Source organism: Sciurus vulgaris (assembly GCF_902686455.1).
Source record: "Sciurus vulgaris genome assembly, chromosome: 3".
Classification (NCBI taxonomy): Eukaryota; Metazoa; Chordata; class Mammalia; order Rodentia; family Sciuridae; genus Sciurus; species Sciurus vulgaris.
This window is the reverse complement of record NC_136463.1, coordinates 123,466,279-123,493,718: the sequence shown is the minus strand read 5'-3', so window position 1 is coordinate 123,493,718 and position 27,440 is coordinate 123,466,279. Positions and strand designations below refer to the sequence as shown.

General features: G+C 37.9%; 1 protein-coding gene across 2 annotated transcripts; it reads right to left on the bottom strand.

Annotated features, from left to right (window-relative positions):
- Positions 1–935: 935 nt before the first annotated feature.
- On the bottom strand, positions 936–26,258 carry DHRS9 (dehydrogenase/reductase 9). 2 transcript variants are annotated; one of them, XM_079131897.1, is made up of 5 exons: positions 24,213–26,258; positions 12,131–12,501; positions 10,680–10,938; positions 7,531–7,694; positions 936–3,651 (listed from the first exon to the last, which is right to left on the bottom strand). In XM_079131897.1, the coding sequence occupies exons 2-5, from the start codon at positions 12,441–12,443 to the stop codon at positions 3,428–3,430; spliced, it is 960 nt and encodes a 319-aa protein (XP_078988023.1). In that variant the 5' UTR covers positions 12,444–12,501; positions 24,213–26,258; the 3' UTR covers positions 936–3,427. The 2 variants fall into 2 exon arrangements, with proteins under 2 accessions (XP_078988023.1, XP_078988024.1); XM_079131898.1 differs by lacking the exon at positions 24,213–26,258 and adding an exon at positions 13,442–13,914.
- Positions 26,259–27,440: the final 1,182 nt, after the last annotated feature.

The following is a 27,440-nucleotide window of genomic DNA, read 5'->3' as shown; positions in this document are numbered from 1 at the left end:
TACGGAGACCAATATCGACTAACCACACAAATACATACTTACAGACTGATAAATGCATAAGGGCATAGTGAAGGGTGTCCAAGATGGAAACCTAGTTGGGATGAAAATGTGGTGTCATATTTGAAACTGTGGGCTGAGGAACTCTGGAGGATCTGGAAACTGGATAACCAGGGAAATACAATTTTTCAGGGAGGAACATGGGCAAAGGCCTGAGGAGTCAAAGTGAGGATGATAGTGGCCCAAAAGGGAGCTAATGAGGCTCACTGGGGCAACATGGTTTATGTCATGCATGTTAGTCGTCAGCCCAGGTACAGTGAGAACACATGGAAGTGTTTAAGAAAGTCATGGTGGGGGGAGGAATAGAACAATTGGATTTTAATTTTGAATAATTATGACTGTAGTGAGAAGCAATTATCAAAGTTGGACCAGGATAAGCATGCTATAGTTGGAACAACAGATGGCATGGTGACAGCTCTAACAGGTGATTGCAATGGGGTTGAAGAGAGGTAGATAAACTTGAAAATCTCTTCAAGAGATAAAATTAGCAGTAGAGTAGTTGGTGCTGGGCTGGGGAAAGGGTAGGTGGACTGGGGGAGATAAAAACTTTAGACTTGACTGTATTGTGGATGTCTAGGTTCAGCTATAGTGGACAGAGTGGGATTCATAGATCAAATCAGAAGGAAGGTTTGGAACATTCGCGTAGTCTCCCTCCAAACTAAGTGAGGAAGGATTCTTCAAGCTGCGTGTGGCAGAAAACATGACAATTCATCTTGGCAATGGGTCCTGGGAGAAGGTCCTCTAAAGCATCCTGAATATTGGCCTCAGTCTTCAAATTATATTAAGCTCTATTATTATATTAAGAAGGAAGAGCTCATATCTATCTTATTCCTTATCATAAGTCAGTAGGCCCGGTCCATAAAATGTTTCCTCAAATCTTTTTTTTTTGTGTGATTTTAATTTTTAATTAAAATAAGAGAGAGGAAATACATATGTCCAAATTGAAATTTTTAAAGACAGAAATGATTAGCTATCAGTGGAGCTGTCAAAATAATAAATCCCCTTATTTTATCATCAATACCTTTGTCTTGAATTGTACTCTCATTTATTCCTTTAAAAAAAAACTACACTTTTGAAAGAAGCTAAGTGGATGCTTAAACTATTTTTATCAAAAGTTAAGATTTGTAACTTATTGGGATCAAGATTTATAGCCTCAGAACTGGTAGCTCCTTTCTTTTATCAGCAGTTAAAGTAACATTAAATTTCTTCATAGCAATATAATTATGAACAATACATTAGATTTACAGTTTCCTCAAACCTTTACAGAAAAAATTGGAAAGTTATTTCCCCAAGAGCACAAAGAAGAAGACCTGAAGGTGAGATGGAGAGAAGTCTAGCAACCCACACCTGATACCTGATGCCATGACCTTCCCATGTCCTTTCTCTGCTTCCTCCCTCTCTTCCTCCCGCCTTCACAGGTCTGTGCCTTTGTTGAAACTACTCTACACTCCATACCCCACCTTCTCATTTAGTTTAGAGACCTTTTAATGTTGCTTGGGTAAATATACTTGGCTTTATTTTGGAGTGACATCATGTTTGGTGACACTTTTAAGGAGAAAAGTTTTTGGTGGATGAAACAAGGAGTTGGCAAATTGTAACTCTTAGAATAAATGAGTAAACAACTCAAGTCTAGGCAAAACAAAGGAAATAACACAAGTAGGTTGGTCCAACAGTGTGACTGGAATGGTGGGAAGTTCAGTAGAGGAGGCTCCTTCACATTCTTAAATTCTTGGTAACTCTGGGAGGAGGTCTGGGAAATCAGGGAACAGCATGTGACAAATTTTAAGGCACTGAAATGAATCCAAGAGCTAGAAATTCAAACTCAGGATAAGGGGCTGTAGAAAACAATATTGGTGAACATCAGCTCCATGGATAGACTGTGAGGTGGTTAACTGAAACCAGGAGAAATCAGAAATCTACAGATGAACTGTCTCTGGGGCAAGAACCAAGCAGGGGATGACTTCACAGGTAGATGGTAATGATAGTTTAACCAAATTTGGGAATTCTACCTCATTCTTGTTGTGATTTTTAATTTTGATGCAAAAAGGATGGGCACATCTTCCCTCAAAATTTTAACATACATGTGCAGGTGGACTGACACCACTGGCAATTGTATTTTTCAGTAGTTATTTGTTGTACACTTAAAAAGAAGAAATGATCACAGGTGCAGATGTTCCCAGAAAGTTGAATAAATGAATAGAATCACTATCACCCTCAAATGGTCTCCTGAAAGCAGATGTTAAATATTTTCTTTAAAACAAGTTAGGCAGGTGTGTGTGCATTGGCACATTTTTCTGGCCCTTTCACATCATCATATTATTCTGCAAAGAAAATGTTGAATTTTGCCACTCCAGACTTCTTCATGTAAATATTCAACAAGTGGTACTGGGAATGAAATCTGGGAAACATCTGTTTAGGGAACAATTTTTTCTGGGTGTGGTGCTGACCCATAGTCAACCCAATTTAGAACCATGGATGTAGCAAGATGCTATAATCTCACTGTAACTGTAGGCTGAAGAGCCTTTCACTTTAGTTCTGTCTTCTTGGGCTTCAGTAAGTTGTACCAGATATTCTGGGTCTTGTTATTTTGATAATTACCAGAATAAACATGAATCACCTATATTTTTCTTCTTTGGAGTGATTGGTTACTTTGCAATCCCCACTTTTCCACCAGAAAGTTGTGTGCATCAGTGATCAACAATGGCCTTCAATAGGTCATCCATCCTCAAAGGTTCCTTCTGGAACAAGAGTTACTCTGCAGTCTCCCCATCACTCTTTGCATTCTTTATCACAGTGTCTTATTTCCTTTCCAGTCTTTTTCATCTTTTCTACTTGCAGGTCTACCTACTGTTTTTCCGATGACCTTTACTTATACCAAGGATACCAAGGCCACATAGTGCTTCATTGCTCTTCCTTTCTGGTTCCCATCCAAGCTGATAAGAGCTGAGTTCCAATCCTTTAGTCTTCTTTTCAGCAAATAACAGAACACTTTTAACCCACTTATGAAAGCATTCTAGTTGTTTTAGTATTTTGACAGGAGATAGTATTTGACATTCAGGATTACTCAATAAGCATGGGAAAGCAGTGGTGTACATCATTTTGGAGGAAGTCTTCCAATTTCTCTTAGATCCTACACAGCAGGCAAAGCCTCGGTATTATTTTTGCCTATGTGATGTGCCATCTCTGTCCTTCTTGCCAAAGAAGGGACCCTGGGACACTACTGATAATGGTAAGACTACTTTTCTACAAACAAGCCTGGTTTTTAAATGAGTTCAGGTTGGATTAGGTAAGGAATGAGATTGAAAAGTAGATGTGTCTGTGAATTCGTCTAATCTCATACCCCAAGGGCAGGTATTGCTGATCAGCTGAATCACACGGCCTTGGGATTAGCCAGTTGTACTTTCTCTTTCAACAATAAAAAGTCTTGCAAAACTGCTGGCATGTGAGAAAGAGGTATCCAAAAAGTCTTGGCATCTTTTCCAGCAGCATAGCGAGTCTTTGGAAAGAGACTTGTCAGAGCATGTTCCATGCACTCGACCACCAGAGAGAGGTCCAGGTTCACCCAGGTTGTAGTGCTTTGCAATTTGTCTAGACCTATAAAAAGAGACAAAAGCACACTTATTCTTCAGAAGAGGAAAAGCAGAGTGGGAGGCTAGGGGGCAAAGGAGAGCACGTATGTGAGGGTGTTTATTTTGTATTTGTCATTATAATTGAAGCCCACTGTGATTTTTTTCTACCTAGTCTTCAGAAAAGGATGCACCAATGCCTTCTTTAAATCATGACTCTCTAACTTGGGTGGCCAGCAGAATCGCCTGGAGGCTTTGCTAATACACAGATTTCTGAATAACAACTCTTGAGTTTCTGAGTCAGTAGGTATGAAGTGGAACTTAGGTATTTGCATTTCAAACAAATCTCCAAGGGGTGCTAATGTTGCTGGTCCAGGGACTAAACTTTGAGGACCACTGCTCTAAAGCAATGGGGAAAGGTAATTACTGTACATCATGAGGCTCCTGAGTCTAAGAAGTCATGGGTTTGATTCTTGATTTGTTTTAAAGGAGTGCTGTGTTTATAGGAAATGTAGGTATGCACATGTGCTTGGACATGTGTGTGCATGCACATGTGTGATGTGAGAGTGCACTCACATGCCCCCCACTCTATAATTCTATGTACAAAGAGCAATTCATTCCAAAAATGTCCCTACTAGGAAGCTAAAGTATCCCTTTTCTCAAGCAAATGAAGTACTGTGTGATGGGCTAAGACATCTTTAGAGAGACAGGTATTTGATGAGGGCTTGCTAGTGGTTTGGAGCCCCAGGCTCTTGGTTGTGAAGAGTGAATGCAGAGAAATGAAACTGGATTCTGCTATCACGCCACATACAAAATCAACTCAAAATGGATTAAAGACTTACACATAAGATCTGAAACTGTAAAACTACTAGAAGAAAACAGGAGAAAAGTTTCTCATCTCTGGTCTGGGAAAAGATTGTTTTAGACGTGACCCCAAAACATAGATAACAAAAGCAAAAATATAGCTGGGATTACATTGAATGAAAAATTTTCAGCAAAGGAAACAATAAAAAGAATGGAGAGAGAACTTATGGAATGGGAAAATTATTTTCAAACCATACATCTATCTCATAAGGGATTTATATCTAAAATATAAAAGGAACTCAACTCCATAGCAAGAAAATAAATAACCTGTTTTAAAAAATGGAAAGGGAGCCAAGCACAATGGCACATGCCTGTAATCTCAGGGACTTATTAGGCTGGGGCAGAAAGATTGCAAGTTCCAAGCCAGCCTCAGCAACTTAGCAAGATTCTGTCTCAAAATAAAAAAATAAAAAGGGCTGGGGATGTAGCTCAGTGGTAGAGAACCCCTGGGTTCAATCCCTAGCACTGCAAAATAGAATAAAATAAAATTTAAAAGTAAATAAATAAATAATGGGAAAAAGATCTAAATAGACATTTCTCAAAAGAAGACATACAAATGGCCAATGGGCATATGAAAAAAATTTGACCAATATCACTGGTCATCAGAGAAATATAAATCCAAACCACAATGACATATCATACCTGTTAGAATAGCTTTTATGAAAAGTCAAGAGATAATAAACATTGATAAAGGTGTGGAGAAAGGGAAATCCTTGCACATTATTGGTGGGAATGTAAATTAGCACAGTCATTATAGAAAATAATGTGGAGGGTCTTCAAAACATTCCAGTACCATATGATTCTTATATGCTCTTAAAACATACCTGAGTTGTCTTCTCAAGGGAAAATCTATTAATTTAGATTTTTCTTTTAACTTTAGAGCCAGCTAGATACAAATTGTTCAAATAACCCAATAAGTATTAGTGATACTTGGGATTCCTACCACCCTAACCAGGAAAATGAAGAAAGGTAGCCTTAAATGTATGGTCTATTTGGGGAGTGTGGACATGGCTGAGTATAGGTCTAGACTTGGAAAAACTTAAGAATGACCAGCATAAAACTGGTTTAATGCTTTTTGATATTTCTTGGTATAGAAGATTTAAATGCTTCCAACACAAAGAAATGATGGATATTGGAAATAATCAGTATACCAATTATCCTGATTGGATCATTTCACTTTGTATACATGTTCTGAAATATCACACTGTGCCCCATAAATATGTATCAATTAAAATGTGTCAATTAAAAGAACATCTTGAAATGGAATTTGGTGATATACTCACAGGCATTTTAAAAGTATCAATGTCAATATCAAACATGAAAAGCCTTTTAAATGAGGGATTTTTTTTTTCTGAAGTATTAAGCCTGAAGGATTTAGTTTAGTCTTAGACCAAACCTGCATAGAAACTTGGGTCAGTATGTGAGAAATAGAACATTTAATGTCCTTGAATCAAAACAGATATCAATTGGAGGCTTGTCAAATAGACATTTAAAAAAATATATATATATATATATAAAGGAATATATATGGAATATATACATATACCCCATTATTTATTTATTTTTAAATTTTATTTTACTTTATTGTGCAGTGCTGGGGTTTGAAGCCAGTGGTTCTCTATTTTATATATATATATATATGTTATATATATGATAAATATCATAAGCCATAACTATATGAAAATATATATATAAATAATATATATCAAAACTATATAAATATATACATAGTGTGTGTGTGTGTGTGTGTGTGTGTGTGTGTGCGTGTGTGTGTGCGCATGTGTTGTGGAGGGGTGGTGGCTAGGTCAGTCAGGTTCAAAACTTCCCCAGGTGAATCTGACTTGTCTCTTGATAAGATTATAGCTTGGAGGGACACAGTAACACATGGAGATGTGACTCTGTTGAACTCAAAGCAGGAGCTCAGGAATAGCAAGCAAACCTTAACAGGGCCAGGAAGTCTGAGGTAGGAGGGGAATTCTGATACAGGAAATAATGAGACAATTCTTTAGTTTCTTGTTCACATCATAGCACAGTGTCCAAGAATAAATGGCAGAGTGGGGCTGGCTGGGTTCAAATCTAGCTCTTCCACTTACTAGCTGTGCAATTTTAGCTAAATTACTCCTCTATGCTTCTATTTCCATAAAATGAAAAAAAAAAAAAAAAAAAACCCTGATAGTATGTACTTCATCAAGTTTGTGTGGGGCTTATAAATGAAAGAGTCCATGTAAAGCACTTAGAATGGCTACAGAGTACATAGTAAATGTTTGCTGTGTTAGTCATCATTACATAATCTTTATTATTATTCTTCATCCCTGACTCAGTCTTTTGATTTCTGTTACCTTTCCTTCCATTTCCTCCTTTATGTGTTCCTGCTCCATAAAATTTCCACCCAAATAATTCCTTCCTGTTTTTCAGGCCTTACTCAAACCTGATCTGTCCCAAGAAAGATTCTTAAACAGCAACATTCTTTTCCTAGTCTGAACTCTGTGCAATTAGAGACCACACCATTTTTCACCTCTTCTGGATCTCAGGGTCACATCTAAGAATGACCAATTTTCTTGTGTGCCGTAGGGTCTCACTTGATTACTTTTTGTTGTCAGCTAGATCCTAAGCTAGTTGAGGGTCTGAGTCTGAACCTTCCTTGGACAATGTTGAAGAGTGGTTGGTGTTTAACAGAAGGAGAGCTGTGTGCAGAGATGAAGACCACAGGTCCTGGTCTGACCAGGAGGCACTGCCTAGCCTTGGGGAAGATACTCCACCTTTCCAAGTTTCTGCTTACCTACCACTCCAGCAGCTTTCCTGAGGGATAAATGATATAATTCATTAGGTACTTATAGAACCTGGTATTTAGCATATGCTCAGTTAATGTTCATTAATACTCAGAGAAGCAAGAGAGGACAGGAACGAACAGAGATCCTGATCCATATTTAAGATCCCCATTGGTGTGTTACTGTGGAAACCTTGTCTCCACTTGTGTGTGAGCCTCCTTTGTGCTCCCTAGGACAATGAATCCCAGAGGACGCTGGGTCACCTGGAAACTCACTTTTTTCAATGTAACCTTCTCCATATTGTTCTTTGATGTCTGGAGACAGATGTTTCCAAATGGCAAGCTTTCTTTCAGTTGCCTTTATTGGATCTGACAATTCCGTTTTGAAGAATCCTGGTTCAATGCATGAGACGTGCACTCCAAAAACTTTCATATCCCGTCTGCGAAAAGAACAATTGAAGAGGTTTTTTAATTTTACCATTATTTTAAAAATTTAATTGCCATTCTCCCTTCCCCCTGCTCTCTCTATAGTGCTGAGGATCAAACCCAAGGCGTCTCACATACTAGGCAAGCACTTTATCACTTGAGCTACATCATTAGCCCTTATTTTATGTTTTCCATCTGAGTGATTATTTTTTCGTGAATCTTTTCATGGAATAACAGAATTGGGTGCACTGGGAAGAAGTATTTGGGTCTACCCTCTCATTTTGCAAATAAAGAAACAAACTCATGGTAAAGTGAGGGCTGGTTAATGGCAAAAGAGGAAAGGGATCTGGGTGGGACCCCTCACCCCATATCCGTCCAGGGCTCCTCTCCTGAAGTCATACTCTCCTTACTAATTTGATGAGCTCTCGGTTAAGATTGTTCCCTCTGAGCACTCAAAGTACCTTCTGGGAAAATAGACTAATGACTGGCCTGGACGGACAAGTTTACCTCCACCTTAGGAATGTAAGTAGATTGCAACACAAATGCTGAAGGAGACAAGCGATGACCTCTGCTGTGCCTGTCCCCAGCCCTCTACTGCTGAGTGAGGAGTTCCATCACATCACCAGAGAAAACCAGAAGCCTGTTCATTTACTGGACATCAAGGTTTTAGAGGAATAAAACCTCCTCCTTCCCTCCCTCCCTCTCTTCCTTTCTTTTCCCTCTCTCTCACTTCCTGTTTATTTCTTCCTTCCTTTCTTTATTCTTTTTATTTTGTTTTCAAGAGATGGGATCTTGCTATGCTGTCAAGGCTGGTGGGTTCAAGAGTAGCTGGGACTGCAGGTGCATGCCACCTCCTACCTGGTTCACCCCTTCCTTTAGAGTAAAACATTGTATTGCAAACCAGTGCATGAATAATCATTTCCTAAAGCTGATGTGTATTTCCACCAGAGATATATAATGAATTTTACAGAGATCCTCACCACAAATTTTTTAAAAGCTTTCTTCATGAACTTAAAATGTGCTTAATTCATTTTAGATCCTGACTGCTAGCAACATAACTATTGTATAGTTTGAAGTATATTTTACTAAAAATGCAAATTAGTTTGATCTTGAATGATCTAGAAAGGTATACTACTTACATTAAAGTAAAAAAAGGTTATTTTCCAGTTTGGTTGTATTTATTCTCCTGTTGTCTGATCTCCATTGGATCATGAAGTAGCAATTATAAAACAGTATTTTGGAAGGCTTATCTCTCCACCCACTCAGGAAAATAGCACACAATTCAGGGTCAAGCCACCCAACTAAGCTTACCAGGTGAGACCAGTATGATATCAATAATGCTTGCAGGACAAATAAGGCTCCAGAGAGCCCCAATCCTCTTTCAGTTGTGCTGCTGCCCCAAACCTTACTATGTATAGACATTCTGAAACTGCTGTGGCCTACAGGCATAATAAAAATACCAGTTCTAGGAGTCATAAAGAAATAAACACTCTTAACTGATTATTTTCAGGCAAAGGTATAGTAGCATTGCAAATTTCATGAATATTTCAGTTGAAATACCTTTTCAAAAGTAAGTAAATACCTAAGTATACTAAATTTCATGATACTGCTACTTGCAGAGTGGAACCAAAGGTCAACCAAGGAGAGTAACAGGTTCTCTGTGATTTTGCTACTCCCAGTGCAATCCCTGAGTCATGGCACTACTGAGGGCTTCTTAGAAAAGCACAATCTTAGGCCCCATCCCAGATGCATTCAGTCAAAATCTGCATCCTAAGAAGATTCCCAGGTGATTTAAATTCACATGAATGTCTTGTAGGAATTGCTCCAACATTGTGTTTATTTCCTGAGAGATTCAAACTTAACAACCAGATGGTTGCTATCTTTAGTAATCTCTGTGGAATAATCCAACCTCTTATTAGTAAGCTACTCTGAGACCTATGGTATACATCATAAACTCTAACATACATCTTCAACAGATACTAATGGGATAAGCAAATTGATGAATTGAGGGAAAGATAATATCTAATTTTAGATTAGATATTTTAGATGTTTTCTCTTGTCTATTGGCATCATTTGGTTAAATATCTTCCAACTGCTTCTCCAGTGGCTTTCTCCATCCTGCCAGCACCATTTCCTGGGAGGTGGACCTGTATTAGCTACATATACTCTGGCTCCTAGTGGACACAGTGGATTAGAAGTGCCTATGGGAGATCAGAGAGCAAGAGGAGAAGAGGTAAGCCTAGTTATTCTTCCTGTGCTATTGACACCGGTAATAGTATCCCTCAATGGAAGCTGCCAACCTTTGAGTCTCCAGGTTCTGGAAACTTCCCTTACTTGTCCCTTCATTCCTATGGATAGAAATGCCTCTGCTGTCATCAGCCTGCAGGTACTACATTATCCTCTGGGATTTTTCTACACATTTCCTTTGACTCAATTTTAATATGCCTCCATTTTCTGCCAGCACCTTAACTGAAAGAACCACTTGGACTTTAGGGCTTGGAACTGATAATGAAAAGTTCTGGTTCCACATAGGATGGATTAAGCACCCCTCTCTGTTTCTCCTACTGAATGCTGCTGCAAAACTTGGATAGAGTGCATTGAGCAGCCATTTAAAAACTGATACTTTTCTACAGAAGGTTTAAGATAGTACTGTTGTGTCTGTAACAAACAATAAGAGCAATGGAGAGATCTATGCTGATTTAGGCTGTGTCTAATTCCCTATTTAACAAAATGACCTCCTGAGTATAAATTTACCACCACTATCAGTATCACGCATTAATGCAAAAAGTAAAACAGAGATAGACTTGAGTTCAAACCTCAGTTCTACCACTAATTAGTTGGGTGACCTTGGGCAAGTTAGTTAATCGTTCTTAGTTTTAGTGGTATCGTCTATAAAGTGGAAATAGTTTAAAGTAGGAAGTAGGGTGTCTGGTACATACTGAGCATTGAATAAATTTTAGCAGCTATTATTTCCTAGTAAGCCAACTAGTTTGCTTTACCTTAAGCAGTCATTGAAGCCTTCCACTCCATATTTGGATGGAGTATACCCGCCTCCACCAAATGCAAGCCGACCTCCAATGCTGGAGACGTTGACAATCCTCCCTCGAGCTTTTTTGAGCAAGGGAAGCATATTTAAAGTCACATCGATGAGTCCAAACAGGTTCACTTCAATAGGTTCTCTGTAGTCCTCCACTGTCAGCCAGTCGGTGGGAGCCAGCACCCCAAGAACACCGGCATTGTTGATCAGACCCCAGAGACCTAGAGCCCAAAGGGAGGAAAGGAGATGTGGTAGAAGGTGGCAATCACATGGCATCTTGGATGGAAATTCAGCCTCTGCTTTACTCACTGGAGCCATTTCCTCCTCGTAGACCTATTACTGCTAAGAAATGCTTTGCAGTTTGTGGAAGTGATAGAGTGAGTGGGAGACTAAATTCAAATAATTGAAGTTCTTTTACTGAGATTCAGTCTCACTGTTATTCTATTTCTGGTTCTAAATGTCAAATACTGATACTTTCTGAGTGAGACTTTCTGCATTTCCATCTCAGATGTAGAATAAATAGGTCTATTTTTTTCTACTTTGCTAAATGGCAAAGCCAGAGAATATTTTTAAAATATTCTCTATGGATAGGGTGATATCAATCCACTTCATGTTTATTTTCAGTGAAAAAAAAAAAAACCTAATCATTCACTTGGCTTGTTTTATGATGGAAATATTTAATATTGCTGAAGGTATTTGGAATTCAAGCAGTAAAAATTACTTGGAGCCTTATCAAATCATTATGTTTGTGCTTTAGAGTCTCGGGTATATGATAAGATTACTATTGGGAAAAATACCTACATTTGTTTTTCCTTTGTAGACCCCAATATCTTCTTCCATGAGAATATTTCAAATGCTGTACAAAGTTGATTAAAAGTTTCTGGTTCAGAATGCAGCTACCTTAGCAGAATCTATGGCAGAATGAGGGTCCAAGGGCTCAGTATTCCACCAGGACTACCTGTGTTAACTCAGGTGTTCAGGTTCTTTCCTACCTCACCCACTAAAAAATGTGTGAACTCCAGAGCCATTCTGTAGTGAAAAGTGGGTCCTAGCTATGGAGATGGTGATTTGGGTCTGCTCCCATATTCTCCTATTGATTTAACTCCAGTCACTTTGCTGTGTATGTGGCGGGAGTAACACTTCATGGCAGAAGACCAGGGAAAGTTAGTATCTTCATCTCTGTTCTAAATTTGCCCACTGGGACAAAAGACTGAGCATAATTTGGTTGGTGTCTTTCATGTCTGCAGACATTCTGCAACTTGGAACTACTCAGATGCTTTCCTGAGGTTAGAGAAGTGCACAGCTGGTATTTAGGAGACATTTTTATTGAAAGTCCATTTAAATCTGAACACATTTTATTTTCCTTTAGTTACTTCCCTATCTCCCCATCCTCTCCAGTCCCATGTCTCTCACCTTTTTCCCCAACTTGGTTCTTCACCCACTGGGCAATCCTCTTGACATTCTTGGGGTCAGTTACATCCAGAAGCACTGTGTGAAGTCTCTCTGAGGTTTCTGCCTTTAAAGCTGTCGACCCTGATTCAGTCAGACAGGCAGCAATTACATGAAATCCTTTTTTATCAAAAGTTCTGGCTGCCAAGTTTCCAAAGCCGGAGTCACACCCAGTGATGAAAATGTACTTATCGGTGATGTCTGCAATCTTTAGTTGTCCTTTATAATTCCATAGAAAAGCACAGAGGATTAGGAGGGCTAACACCCCAAAAAGCATTTTTTTCCTTGTATGTGATGAGACACTCCTTTCTTATACAACAAAAGACGATGGTATCCTGAGTATTCAAAATTAGAAAGAAAATCCAAGTTAGAAGCACCAAAGTACTATAACCCAGGCTTGATGAACTGGAGATACTTTAGTGTATTTGAATAGGTAAATAGAAAGTTAAAAATAATAACCTCTTATTTATTCTTATTTGGTTGTTTGTTGGCCATTTAAAGGATAAACTGCTACTTTAAGGTAGTGCAAAATTCTATCTAAGGAGAATTCAGAGAAATTAAATGAGAGAAAGGGAGACACTATGGCAAAGCTGACACAGGACACTGGGTGGATGTGGCAAACTGGAGATGTGTGGGGTGGTGACACTAATTTCACTTGTGAATTCATCCATTGGAAAGATAGATTCTTACTGTAAAATCTTATTGCTTGTCACTTTGTGAAATTCAAGCAAAACAAGCTTAAATCTATTAGAAAGTGTCGATCAGTCTTATTTGTTCTAGTAGACTCCCAATTTTTAGACTGTCAGGAAAACGAGAGCATTTTACTATTGTCACTAAGAAAACACTCTCAACTTGGTTTCCATCTTCTTATTTTAAATAGGTTAATGTTAACCTTCAACACAGCTCTGAAAGTGTTACAGCCCAAAGCGGCACACTCCAGTAATTGCAGCAAGAAGAGGGAGATGAATAGGAAGAGAATGAAAGAGAAATGTTGGCCAATGTACAGTATTCCAACCCATTATTCCAAATCCTCAGATTCTATCCTCTATGGATGCCAGCCTGCTCTGAGAAAAAACCTCACATTTACAGAGGACAAAGTGAAGCAAACAGAGATTGTAAAACTAAGGCTTTGACCATAAGTGGCATAAAATCATTTGAGAATTAATTTTGTCGGACTGGGGACAGATGAAGGCCTACCATCAAACAAGAGGAGATGCCTTTCCCTTTCCTCAGATGCCTGTGGTGGTATGTCCCCTCAGCTTATGCTACTCTTACCGTGGACACTGGTGGCTGGGGAAGAGTCAGGGGAGGAAGTGGCCAACAGTCAGAGGGAAGGCTTCCCTTGCTGCCTCAGGTCTGAGTGTAGCATGGAGACCCAGCCCTCCCATTGCACAGCCATGGGACAGCCTTAGGGAAGAAGGTCACCCATGTCTTTCCACACAGGCACACCTACGTTGGCTCCTCAGCCTGGGGAGGAAGAGAAGCCAAAGGAAACAGGGAAAGACATTATTTCTTCCCCCATGACCAAGAAAATTTCCTGCTATCTCCGCACAGTACCTTTGTCCCTGATTTAGAACCTCCCTTAGAATCTAGAGGGCCTTGAGTGCCTCATAGAGGACAATCAATAGGCTTGAGTTGAAGATCAGATCTTGTAGATGCTTCTAGAATCATGGCTGTTCATGGACACTGTGTTCAAAAAGGAGCTGTGGGGCCAAGCAGTTTTATAAATGTTGGACATTGTTTTCTTAAAATATTTTCTGGGTTTTCCTTTGAACCCTGTAAAATATTTTCTCTGAGCATAAAAACAACTTATATTCATGGTGAAAAAAAATACAGAAAAATAAAAGAAGGTAGTAATAATTATCACATTTGACTCTTAATATTCTGGTGTATTTAACTCCAGTTTATTTTCTATATATGTATTTACTATACTTATAAAAACTTTCTTTTCCTAATGGGGACTATAATCATCAAACATGTAGACAGAATTTTCATCACACACAACACTTCATGTCTATCATTGTACAAGGAAGAGTATTTCAGATAAAAGTAACTCCATGTAATATATATTTTTTTACTTCTTAAGGAAAGTTTGAATTCTGTTTTCAGTTTCTGCCCTAAAAGATCTATAGCTAAAAAAAAAAAAAAAAAAAAAAGAAAGTTGAAAGAATTGCCCATTGATAAATATTAAGCCAGAGGGACACATTAAAATGTTAGGTTTGGGGAAAACAATTGATTCTTGAGGTATATCTGTAAAGAAGGCAGGTTCTATTCCTGGGTATGAAAGTGGATTATGAGCCCTAAGGGCTTGCATTAAGGTGGATGAATGACTTGGGCATCTGTGAAAGCTTCTCAGGCAAACAGATTTCACAGACACTTGAGAGGGTCATGGATACAACACAGAGGTCTGCCTCCTTGGATGGCAAAGATTCCATTTTACTTTCTCCAAACTGTAACTGAAATTCAGCACATCTTTGAATTATAACAAAGCCTCAGCAGTATTTGTAATACCAGTGACTTTGTTACAATAGAAATCACAGATATCTTTATGTCACATTGCTATTGTTAGAGTTATCTCAAAATATGGCTCAAGCTCATTGCCACTTCAAAATTATGGTGAATATCATTCCTGCTACCATATTCTGTTATCTCATGTGTTAATTAAAGAAAAAAACATTTAAATATTTTGGATATATTTCAGTATAGTAGACACCTTTGTAGTTTTATGCATTAAAAGTTACATTTAAAAAGGAGCTGTGGTGAGATAAACTCATGTAAATGTAGTTATCTCACACTAGAAAAAGATGCCATAAACATATACTGAAGAAAAGATAGCCTCTTCAACAAATGGTGCTGGGAAAACTGAAAATCCACATGTAGCAGAATGAAACTGAACCCCTCTCTCTCACCCTGCACAAAGCTCAACTCAAAGTGGATCAAGGATCTAGGCATTAGAGCAGCGACCCCACACCTACTAGAAGAAAATGTAGGTCCAACTCTCCATCATGTTGGCTTAGGAACAGACTTCCTAAAAAAGATTCCTAAAGCACAAGAAGTAAAATCAAGAATCACACAAATGGGATGATATCAAACTAAAAAGCTTCTTCACAGCAAAGGAAACAATCAAGAACGAGAACAGAGAGCCTACAGAATGGGAGAAAATCTTTGCCACCTGCACCTTGGATAAAGCATTAATCTCCAGGATATATAAAGAACTAAAAAAAATAAAAAACAAAAAACAAAAAAACACACACCCAAATAACCCAATCAATAAATTGGGAAGAGAATTGAACAGGTACTTCACAGAAGGAGAAATATAAATGTCAACAGATAGATGAGAAAATGTTCAACATCTCTAGCAGTAAGAGAAATGCAAATTAAAACTATACTGAGATTCCATCTCACTAGAGTCAGAATGGTAATTATCAAGAATACAAATAATGATAAGTGTTAGTGAGGATGTAGGGGAAAGGTACACTCATACATTGCTGATGGGACTGCAAGTTGGTAAACTACTCTGGAAAGTAGTATGAAGATTCCTCAGAAGAATTGGAATGGCACCACCATTTGACCCAGTTATCCCACTCCTTGGTTCATACCAAAGGTCTTAAAATCAGCATATTACAGAGATACAGTCACACTAATGTTTATAGCAGCTCAATTCACAATAGCTAAGCTATGGAATGAAACTAGGTGCCCTTTAGTACATGACTGGATAAAGAAAATGTAGTATATATACACAATGGAATATTGCTCAGCCATAAGTAAGAATTAAATTATGACATTTCCTTGTAAATGAATGGAGCTGGAGACTATTATGTTAAGTAAAATAAACCAGTTCCCAAAGAATCAAATGCTTAATATTCTCTCTGACATGTGGATGCTAATTCACAATAAGGGGATATGGGGAAGAATAGAAGTTCATTTGATTAGACAAAGGGGAATGAAGGAAGGGAGGGAGGATGGGACTAGGAAAGACAGAATGAATCAGGCATAACTCTCCTATGTTCATGTATGATACATGAATAGTGTAACCCCACTTCATGTAAAACCACAAGAATGGGATCCTAATTAGAATAAGTTATACTCCTTGTATGTATAATATGTCAAAATACATTTAACTGTCATGTGTATCTAAAAAAATATAAAAAGTAAGGTAGCTGTGATAATGACAATCATGTAAATCCAAATTTCCTAGAACATACTCCATTGTGTGTGTATTTATTTTTACAATTTAACAAGAACAAATGACATCACACAAAGTCCATGCCTTTACCATTACTTGAAAACAGACAATCCTGAAATTTCAAATTGCTCAATTGAGAAAGTGAGTAAATATATCATGGATAATGGAGACCAGGTTTCATACTGTAAGAAAGAGGAGTTGCCAATGTGGAAAGGGAGAGGCTGGAAAGAACCTCAAGGAAATGGATTAGAGTTGGAAGAGTCAGTAAGAACTCATGACTTTTAATATGGGTAGGAAGACGCTGAAATAGATAAGTATCTTTCAAGACCTACCTGATGAACTATAAGCAATGGAACTTTATTAGCAACAAACAAATCAAGGGCTCAGGGGCTCTGAGTTTTAAGCATTATATTCATAATTGTTGGAGAAGCTAATATCAGGGTTGGGCTAGAACAGTACAAAATGAACCCAGAATATCTCATGCCAGAAAGTGAAAAAGTGCTCCAAGAATGTTGCATGTACCCAAAGTACATTGGAGCCATTTGGAAGAGACTCCCCTGGGCAAGCATGAGACAATGTGAGCATCAAAACAAATACTGATAATAACAGATCATAACTCACTGAATGTGATATGAAAACATGAGTTCATTATGATATACAACAACAAACAAATAGATGGGGAAAAGAAAAAGCTCTTCTTTAGATTTACTATGCCAACTAATAAATGTCAAATGAATGATGTAATTAGAAAATCAACACTTGGCACTGACATAGTAACAATGGTTTAAGGCAAGAATGATCAACAGATGCTAAAATTACTGAGTGAAATTTGGACGAGAGACAACAATTATAGAATCTTGAAGAATTTCCCCCAAAGATACTTACTAATTAAAAAGAGAATGATAGTGATTTCACAGTGGAAAAAAAATCTGAGAGATGCCACGTTAACCAAGTGAGAAAGATGAATATTATTAGTTATGGGGCAAATTGACTGTGCCTCCTGATACAGCACAGTAGGAAGGATACACTCAAAGCTAATGGTGCATGGGGAATCATCTTCCAGTTCCCCAAAACATGAACCTGTGCTCTTCACAACATCAAGCTCCTGATGTGAGGAAAGAAAGACCAAGGACTTTCATTTTAAAGGAGATTACAGGTAAGACAACCAAATGTAACACATGACCATGGACTAGAAAACAATTGTTTCTTTTTCCAGAAGGAACATTATTGAGTCAATATTAGGTCCTAATATTGTAAGGTCATGTTATTCGTGAAATTTGAACAAGATCTATAAACTTGATAAATATAATTATGTTAATACTAATTTTTCAATTTTGATAATTATACTAATATTATATTAAAAATGTCCTGCCTCTTAAAAAGTATAAAGATTTCAAAAATAGTAAGCATTGTGTCTTCAATTTACTTTCAAATAATTATTCTATATATAAATAAACATATCAAAACCACACATGTGTAAAGAAAGAATGACAATATGGTAGAATGTTAATATTTGGGAAATCTCAGCTGTACTATTCTTTCAACTTCTCCATAAGTTTGAAATTACTGCTGGTTCTCCATACTAGTGGGTTCTACATACAGAGACTCAACCAACTGAAGATTGAAAATATTTTTTAAATATTGTGTCTGTACTGAACTGAACAAACAGACTTTTTTTTGGTTGTTACTTATATATATATATATATAACTATATGTAAGCAGTTATATTGTACTAGGTATTATAAGTAATCTAGAGGTTATTCAAAGTGTACACTAGTGGATTCAAGGTATACAGTAGGAGGTGTATAGGTTATATGCAAATACGATGCTATTTTAGACAAAAGACTAGAAATTCTACAGGTTTTGGTATCCGTGTATGTGGGGGAGGGTCCCTGGAGCCATTCCCTCACAAATACCTACCGATGAACAACTGTATTTCAAAATAAAATGTTAAAATTTGACAAAGGAAAAATACATATTTTTTTTGAGACTGCTTCATTGGACTGCTTTGGTTTCATACACAAAATGAGATAAGAATGTCAAAATTTGGGAATTTAGTAACTCTCCATACCAAGCTGCTGTTTTTTTCTCTTTGGTAAGCTGACCTCTACAAGCACTGGAGAAAAAGAAAAACTTAAACCGAAGCAGGTGAATTCCCTCTCCACTTCTTTTTTTTTTTCTTTTGTACCAGGGATTGAACCTAGGAGCACTTAACACTGAACTACGTCCCCATCCCTTTTTATATTTTGTTTTGAGACAAAGTGTCACTAATTGCTTAGGGTCTTGCTGAATTGCTGAGGCTGACTTTGAACTTGCGATCCTCCTGCCTCAGCCTCCCAAGTGCTGGGATGACAGGTGTGCGCCACCACACCTGGGTCCCCTCGTCATCTTTCCAACCTCTTCATTCCCTAAACAAATCCATTTCCCTTGATGAGAAGCACAGAGGGGCTTTTTGATTGTTAAGGATGGACTCCCGAGCTGGGGTTGTGACTCAGTGGTAAAGGGCTTGCCTAGCATGCATGAGGCACTGGGTTTGATTCTTAGCACCACACATATATAGATGAATAGAATAAAGGTCCATCAACAACTAAAAATAAAACAAATTTTAAAAAAGGATGAACTCACAATAAAATGAGTTGTCCTCAGTAGGTGTACTCTGGATTGAGTGTTATTACAGAGGGTAATGTTCTAACCTGTACCCTGAATCCTAGGGACTGTTAACCCTGATCTCAATTTTGCAAAGTCTGTCCTTACTCCAAATGTTATTGTCCCCAAATGCTAGTTCCTCATCTCTAAATTTCACATTTCTCTAGGTCATTGGACTAAGTCAACAATAAATCAAACACATTTTTGATCTCTCCTAGTTCTTTTAGTCAAAATATCACCTCTAAGCAGTGGTCCCTGTTCAGAACAATGACCTGTACAGAGGAGCTGACAGATGGCCAATTGGTTCATTGACCACTGAGAAGTAAATGAATAACAGTAAGTAACAGGGCTGCCTCAGCCGCACTCTGTAAACTCTGGTCATCTCCACATGTTTCCTTGGTTGCAACCATTCAGATTCAGGGTACTGACCTCAGTTACTTGCTTATCTGCTACGTCTTCCAATTTATCTCACAACAAACTGTTGAGTAAAAGTACAAGTCTCTTGGATCAAACCAGTAGAGCTGTGTTTAGGAGCCTGCACACCAGAATGAGGTAGGTAGAGGTTTGGTCCGTTTTCCTATCATCAGAGAACGCTTCAACGAATTGTTCATCTTCTCTGAGCCTCCATTTTTCTCTCTGTGAAATGGGGACATAGCATTTACCTTGGAGAGTACCTGGGAACTAACGTGATGATGCCAGCTACACAGAAAGAGCCTGGTGATTGTCGGGCAGGATCAATCACTTCCACTTTCTGAGGGACGTTTTCCGTATGTCCCTCATTTCCTGATATGACCAACCCAACTTCGGGACTCTTGATATTTTGGGTCACATGATTAGTGGTGGGAGTCTGGGGTGGGGTGTGTCCTGTGTACTGTAGCACATTTAGCACCATCTCTGGCCTCTATCCATAAGATGCCAGTAGCATGTCTCCCTCATGACTGAAAAATATCTGCAGACATTGCTAAATGTTCCTTGGGGCACAAATCACACCCCCATTGAGAACCACTGGTCTGGAACTTCCTTGCCTTGGGGGTTCAGAACTTCTCAAAATTACTTTCCTGGAAACTCAGTCACTGGTTCCTTGGTATTGTCTCATGGATGAGAGTTTATTATTTTATGAGAGTTTTATTATTTTGTAACTTTCACAGTAAAGTTTTATTACTTACAAAAAATAATCATATTCTGTTGCTGGAAATATTAATTTCCATGATTTTTTACAAATCTCTTTTTCTCAGGAAGAGGAAAGGAGGCAGAGAACAAATTATGTATACCATGACCTGTGAATTAAGAAACTATTACCCGCATTTGTGAGGCCTGGATTCTGACTATTTTGAGTTTGGGTCATTCCAGGCTCCCCTGGGATGCCCTTTAGCTGGATGGTCAGTTGACCCTACAGAATGTAAAATATGAATAAGCTCCTGGGAAATTCCTGGTCTGTGGGATCCCTGATTTGTCAAGGGGGGTAAGATTGATAGTAACTACCATGGTTTATTGAGTGTTTAGTATGTTCTACACCCTCTGCTAGGGTCTATAAATATTCATCTTACTTAAACCTCATGACAAAAACATCTCCATTTTGTAGATAAGGACACATAATCAGAAATATAGGCTAATTGGCTCAAGGTAAGTCACTGTGGTGACTCTGGGACTGATAGTCTGGTTCTCCCCGTGACATCTGTATTCCCACTCAACTCTGGGACCTGAAGCAGTGCATATCCTTCCTGGACTCTCCAGTACCTGTGAGATCCTTGGCTTTAGGCTCATGTCTATTAAATTTTGCTGCAGGAAAAAAGGAAGGGAGGGAGGAAGAAGGATGTCTCCACTCTGCCTCCAAGGTTCTCATGATGACTGGATTAATCTTTGAGATCTCTGAATTATCGAGGCAAAAGGGTAATGGTGGGGTGGGAGGGGTGGGGGGAAGGGAAAAAATAACAGAATGAATCAAACAACATTGCTCTATGTAAATTTATGATTACACAAATGGTATGCCTTTACACCATGTACAAACAGAGAAACAACATGTATCCCATTTGTTTACAATAAAAAAAAAAAAGGGTAATGGTAATTATAATAATAAAATATCCACACTTCCAATGTTGATGAGTTTAAAAAGTTTCGAGACCCATTCGTGTAATTTTTATCTCATTTAATCATCAAGATATTTCCAGAATAGGGCAGATATCTTACATAATAAGGTCACCCATTAAAGTGCCTGGAACTAAAACTTCAATCTCTAAACTCCTAAACCTTTAGGAGAAAGAAGAACTGCAAAGCTTATCACTCCATGGGAGGAATAAAAACATTTCATCAAAAATTATCTAGTGTGCCACAATGATGCAGAAGGAAGCAAGAAAGGAGAACTAGTTTTCTCTTTCATTTCCATGCAGAGTGCTTAAATAGGAACTGCCTTTCAGCAGCTATGGGAAAATATTGCTTTTGATTACTGTCCTTGCTTACTTCTGCTTCTTTAAAATTTTAATTTCCTAGCAAAAAACTTAAAATTCTTTGATTTTACTTCTTATTTACAATTAAATGATATGATTAAAAAAGTGGACATTAATGTTTCAGTAATGTTGTGAGATACACCTTTTATGAGAAATGTGGAGTCCTTTCTAGGTAGTTCTTCCCAGACCACTTGATTTTATTTCCATATAACTCCACAAAGGATTTTCTTTTAGCAAGTAATACTAACACTAATTAGTCATATTTGAGGAGTTTGTCCAATCTTTATTTACTTTGAACTTGTTGCAATTGTGGCCTAACTTGAATTAACATCTGAGTTGTTTACCAAAATAAATCAAATAGAGAGTATTTAGGAAGTGATTTCTGAAAAGTTTCTGTCTGGGAATTCTCTTACACAGACTTTCTTCATACTGACTGCTGAAGAACAGGTATATTTCTTTTATATTTAAATATCATAAGTCTTAACTTACACAGATCTCCTTTTGCCTTTTTACTGAAATAAAAACTCCTGTTTCTCTTTAACACAAGGGATCTTTCAGAGACTTCTACTGCATTTTTCTTTTAGAAAAATTTATATTGGAGCCTAATGACCCAAACTAGATATATAAAATTATATAATTAAAGATAATTAAAGAACTATGTTTTGTGAAAAAGAATATTCAATTTGGGTACCCAGTAGTCTGAAAACCTAAAAAAAAAGAGTCAAGGGACCCTATATGAAATGTAGCTTGCATTAAGCAGCAAATGTGTTTGTTTTTGTTTGTTTGTTTTGGCAGAGGGGGGTGTGCAGAGGGGGGTGCTGTACCAGGGGTACTTAACCACTGAGCCATATCCCCAGCCCTTTTCATTCTTTTTTTTTTTTTTTTTTGACAGAGTCTGGCTAAGTGTCTCCCTAATTTGCTGAGGCTGGTCTTGAACTTGAAATCTTCCTCAGTTTCCCCAGCCACTGGGATTATGGGCATATGCCACTGTGCCCCTCCAGCAAACATGCTTTTGAGGGGCTGATTAAAGTAATAGTGATTTGAACTGATGCTGATGATACAGCAGCGATGATCTTCCTCACACTCGAAGGAAGTTCCCTCTCGCAGTGGGATGAAACCTCTCCTCTCTCTAGGTGGTCATGTTCTTCTGAGTCCTGATTTCCAGGATGGGGCAGGCAGTCCTCCTACTCAGTCTGTGCTTTGGGTAGTGGGACAGTGATGGGAGATGCGAGCTTGTGTACTTCTCTGCATATTCACTCACCAGACCTCCTGAGAACACAGCTGTTTTTTCTCCAGCCTGCTCCTAGGTCGGGAAGACCTGCTGGGTTTCTATTTTGCATTTTCAGTTCTAAGGATAGAAATGTCTCTGATTTTCTTTTTCTTTCCTCAAAATTTCTCAATTATAATTTGCTGTAATCCCTAAATTATTAATTAATTAATTATCCCTAGTACTTGCTAGTTTTGTTTTGCTGATATGCTTGCTAACAGTATAGGCAGGTTAAGAATTATTGTTAAAACCATAGGTATTTTATTTATGGCCAATGAATTTAATAATTGCTAACTGGAAGGGATTATATATTGTATATTACTATAACTTGTCAGAGAAAGTTTCAAAGTTTAGAATATGGAGAGAATGTATGTAGAGATGCAGGAGGGTTTTCAACCATTCAGGATATTTCTTTCAGCTATAATTACCTTTGAATAGAAGAAAAGGGTAGAGTCTTTAAATACTGTCCCTTAAGAAAGTAATATTTGTTATAAGGATTTCAAAACCAGTTCTGATTTTCCCCATTTGAAATGTATGAGCTAAGTTTTTTTTTTTTTTTTCTTGCATTTAAACATCAAGATTTGTTTTTAAAATTGGGTATCCTTTTCAAATCTCAATATATATGATGCAACATTTAACTTTCATCTCATGCAGCATCAAGCCAAGAATATTTTTAGAACATCTAATAGATATGGCAAGGGATATCAAGATAAAACAGTCCCTATCCTTAGGCTAATGGTGTAGTAGGACATTTCAGAGTTATTTGTACAACTCTAAATGACTGTGTTCTACTTAAACTTTGTCCCCACTGCCAAAAAAATCAAGTCACTGAAAGAGAAAGCCACACCACTGGATCATAAATAGAGAGAAAGTATCTGAGTGGGTCTTTTGATGTCATGATGTCATCCCAGGATTCAGGGATCAAATGTGCACTGTCAGAAATTTCCTTGCTTATTTCAAATTATTTTGCTCATTCAGGAGAGAGAAAGGGGGGCGGAGAGGGAGAGAGAGAGAGAGAGAGAGAGAGAGCGAGAGAGAGAGAGAGAGAGAGAGAAAGTAAACTGACATTTGATAATAATATTGGTAAAGCAAGTGGGTCAACAGGTGAGACCTGCAGTTGGCAGCAAATCCATTGCTTCAGTAAGAAACTCAGCTAAGACTCATATGCTTTTGGAAGTACTTCCCTCTCCAGTTTCTAATTAATCCTAAGGTTCACTGTAGGTCTAAAACAGGTACACAGAGAATAACAAGATATAAATTTAATTGTGAGTTGAGGGTGCTAAAGGACATTTGAGGAGAGACCTGGAGTTGAAGGTGGGATCCTATGCCCCACTGAGACCATTTCTGTGAGATGGACTTGACTCCTCTCACTGCCTTCTAACGTGCTGTATTAAAGGAAAATAGCAACAGTGACCACAGCCTGAAAGACAACTTGATTCATTCAAAGGAAAATCAAAGACTTGATAGATGTAGGAATAAACAACAAAACTCATCACCAGTTACCTTATTGCGGTTGAATCAGGAGGCAGAAGCTGCTGGTGACTTGCTCAGGCGAATGCAGTCTTCCTGCTGTGCACAGGGAAGGAAGTGCACCCTGACCAAGCTGATCCTCCTGGTAGCTTGGGCTTCCGTCGTTGAACTCAGAGCACCTTCATGTGTGTGAGGAGTCCTTCAGTTCTCTTCTCACTCTGTGAGTCACACCCATTGTGACGCTGATGGATGACTAAGTCTCTTCTCAATGGATGAGGGAAGCCAAGAAGCTGTAGGTCACATGTTTCCAAAAAACCCAGCAGTATTCTCAATAAACTAAAGGTAGCTGCTTGTAGAAAGAATCTAAAAAGTAAAAAATAAAAATGACCGGTACCATTGCCTTCACTGTGACTACAATCCCTAGACAAAATACTACTGCTGAAATAATGTGACAAGGAAGCATTGTGTAAACTGCCCAATGTATTTTGTTAATAATTTAATTTTTAAATTAGGATTATTATTCTTGATTGAGGTGGTTTTCTTCCTATTCACATGCCTTTGACTACATAGTATTCCTTTGTAGCAGAGTACAAATCGGGTCTCTAATGATTCTTTTTTTTTTTTTTTTTTTTTTTTTTTTACTGTTAAACATATATTTGATATCCACACATATATGCACAAATGCAATTTACAAATACTGAAGAACTAAAACCATTAAACTTTAACTCATTCGTGAAATAAAAAAAGAACAAAATGTTTTCCCTTTTTAAATATATAAACAAAATAATTAGATATTGATATTAAAAATAAATGTGATTTACTCTGAAGTATGCTTTGCCCTGATTCAACAAAATGTCAAGGTTCAGTTTCCAAAATCCAACATGTTTGAAAAAGAGTTACTATACAACAGTATCATCCATATAGATATATAAAAGTAGATGCACTCACACCAAAGCCCCATATTTTTTAAGTACAGGTTTTCTCTTGATACCAAGTGTTTAGAACAATAAAAATTAAGTGAATTCAATCATGTAAGATACAACAAAATGTGCTCCTGTAATTTTAGAATACTCTCACTATTTAAGATTTTGTAATAATCAGTATAACTGATTATTTTATTTTTATTATTATTATTTTTTTAAGACTGGTGAGCATGGAGATCAAAACAATTTAATGAAACAAGGTTTGGGAATTATTCATGCTTCCTAATTTGTTTTATAAGGTATGGTAGCGAGAGCATACTGAAATGGTGTCTGGTACTGAAACTCTTGAGGACAGGAGAGGATTCCTCCTCTCCTCCCAGAGCTGGACTGTTTCAGAGCAGGTCACAGCAGACCTGGCATGGTCCTCAGGGCTGCAATGGAAAGTGTTGAGGCAGCAGGTGTTGAGGGGAAGAGATGGAGCTCACGCCTGCCAGGCCTCCCCCATTTTAGTCACACAGGCAGACAAAACTCCACTGATTTTTAACAAATTTTTCAGTTTCCTTGTATGCTAGTTCAATGCTATATTTCTCATATTCCCCAGGCTCTGTGTTCTTTTTTCAAAAAATACATTTTTTTTTTTATTACCTCAAGTGAGCATATAAAGGACTTGTCCAGATGGAGTCTAGACACTACTTTCACCCTTTAAATTAAGTAGGGGGGGGTATTCTGCAAAAGAACAAAAAAACAAGATTAAATATACTCAGATAAACATTTAGGGTGCCCCCAATGTGCCAAATATACTTCTTCCCCCTGAACAATTCACGAGTCAGAGCAAGACTTCCATATAAGACTCAGAGAAATTCACATGTTCTGAAATCCACAGGAAAAAAAGGTACAAGAAATGCCAGATCCCTCCTGTAAGCAGGTGTTGTAACTGAAAGGTGAAGAGAACCCCAAGCACCTGGGTGGTCCAGAGGCAAAAGGACAAAGCAAAGTTTACAGCAGCAGTAGTTTTACTCACTTAATAACCCTGCCTGGTAGAGCTCCGTTCATCCACTGGTTCCATTCAGGTGTTCAGTTCGTGGAATCTTGTGTTTGCAGCACCTTATCCAGACTAACCATCCACACTTGAACTCACATCTGAAGTGCTGATTTCTTCTATCCCACCCCCTTAATATGCAACGTTTGAAAGTACTATTTTGTCCAGAACTTTCCCTGTATTGAACCTCTGGTCATCAAAAGGGATAAATATACATATGATACATATATATGTATACATGTATATATACACACACACATATATACATCTCTCTATATAATGTATATTATATATATATATGCTAGCTATCAGTGGATAAAATATAGATATATATGTCTCCAAAATTAAATTGTGATTTGATTGTTTTTTGCCTAGTTCCTTTTTAAAACACAAGGTTGCACTGTGGTTTCATTCAAGTGTAAATTTCAATGTTGATAATGGGATTATAATTACATAGGAGGTAAAGCTCAATACTGCCAGACAAAACACTGAAGATATGGCTCTCTTTCTTTCTCTTCTAAATCTGTATATCCTCCATATTTCTGCCCAAGAGTGCCTTCTTGATTCCTTTCCAAACACCAAAATTCAAGGAGAACACCCAGATCTTTAGGTGTCCCAGGCAACACATACCAGGCTTCTGTGCTGTCTGGGGGATCTGTGGTCCAAACCCAGAGAATCCTGGAATAGAAAGACTGTGGAGAAAGGCTCTTATCCCACACTTCAGTCTGTTGTGTGTCCCACTCCTACAGTATGCCTAGTGTCATACTCCATAGGACAGTATGGCTGACCTCCTTCCTCCTGGCAGAATAATAGAATCCTGTCTCCAAGGCCACTGTTTCTCTGAATAACTGAATTGGTATTGTAAGTTTATGTTTTCAAAAGCATGCTTGCTATTTTCTTCCTCCTTCCTTTGCCTGCAGATGGTTCTTTTATTTTCACTATAAAGGGAAACTGTCCCTTGGTTCCCCTCGCCCTTTTTCCACCAACAAAGCCTCTGTCATGTGAGCAGCTTATGAATAGGTAGACTTGGCCTGAACTTGGAGTTTTGTTACTCATCTGACTTTCTGTGACTCTTCCAACTGAAGGATGAAGCTGGGTTAATCTTTTGTTTCCCTAAACCATAAGATTCTTAGATTATAGTAATAGTTGAAGATTGAGTCATGGAAGCATTTGGGAACTTGTTTAAGGAAAGATTTTTTATTATTTGTGGTACATACATGCTTTCAGCTTATGCAAACTAGAGATCCTGGGTTGAACAATGGAAGTGAGGAGAATTCTGGGATTGTAGACAGAACCAGA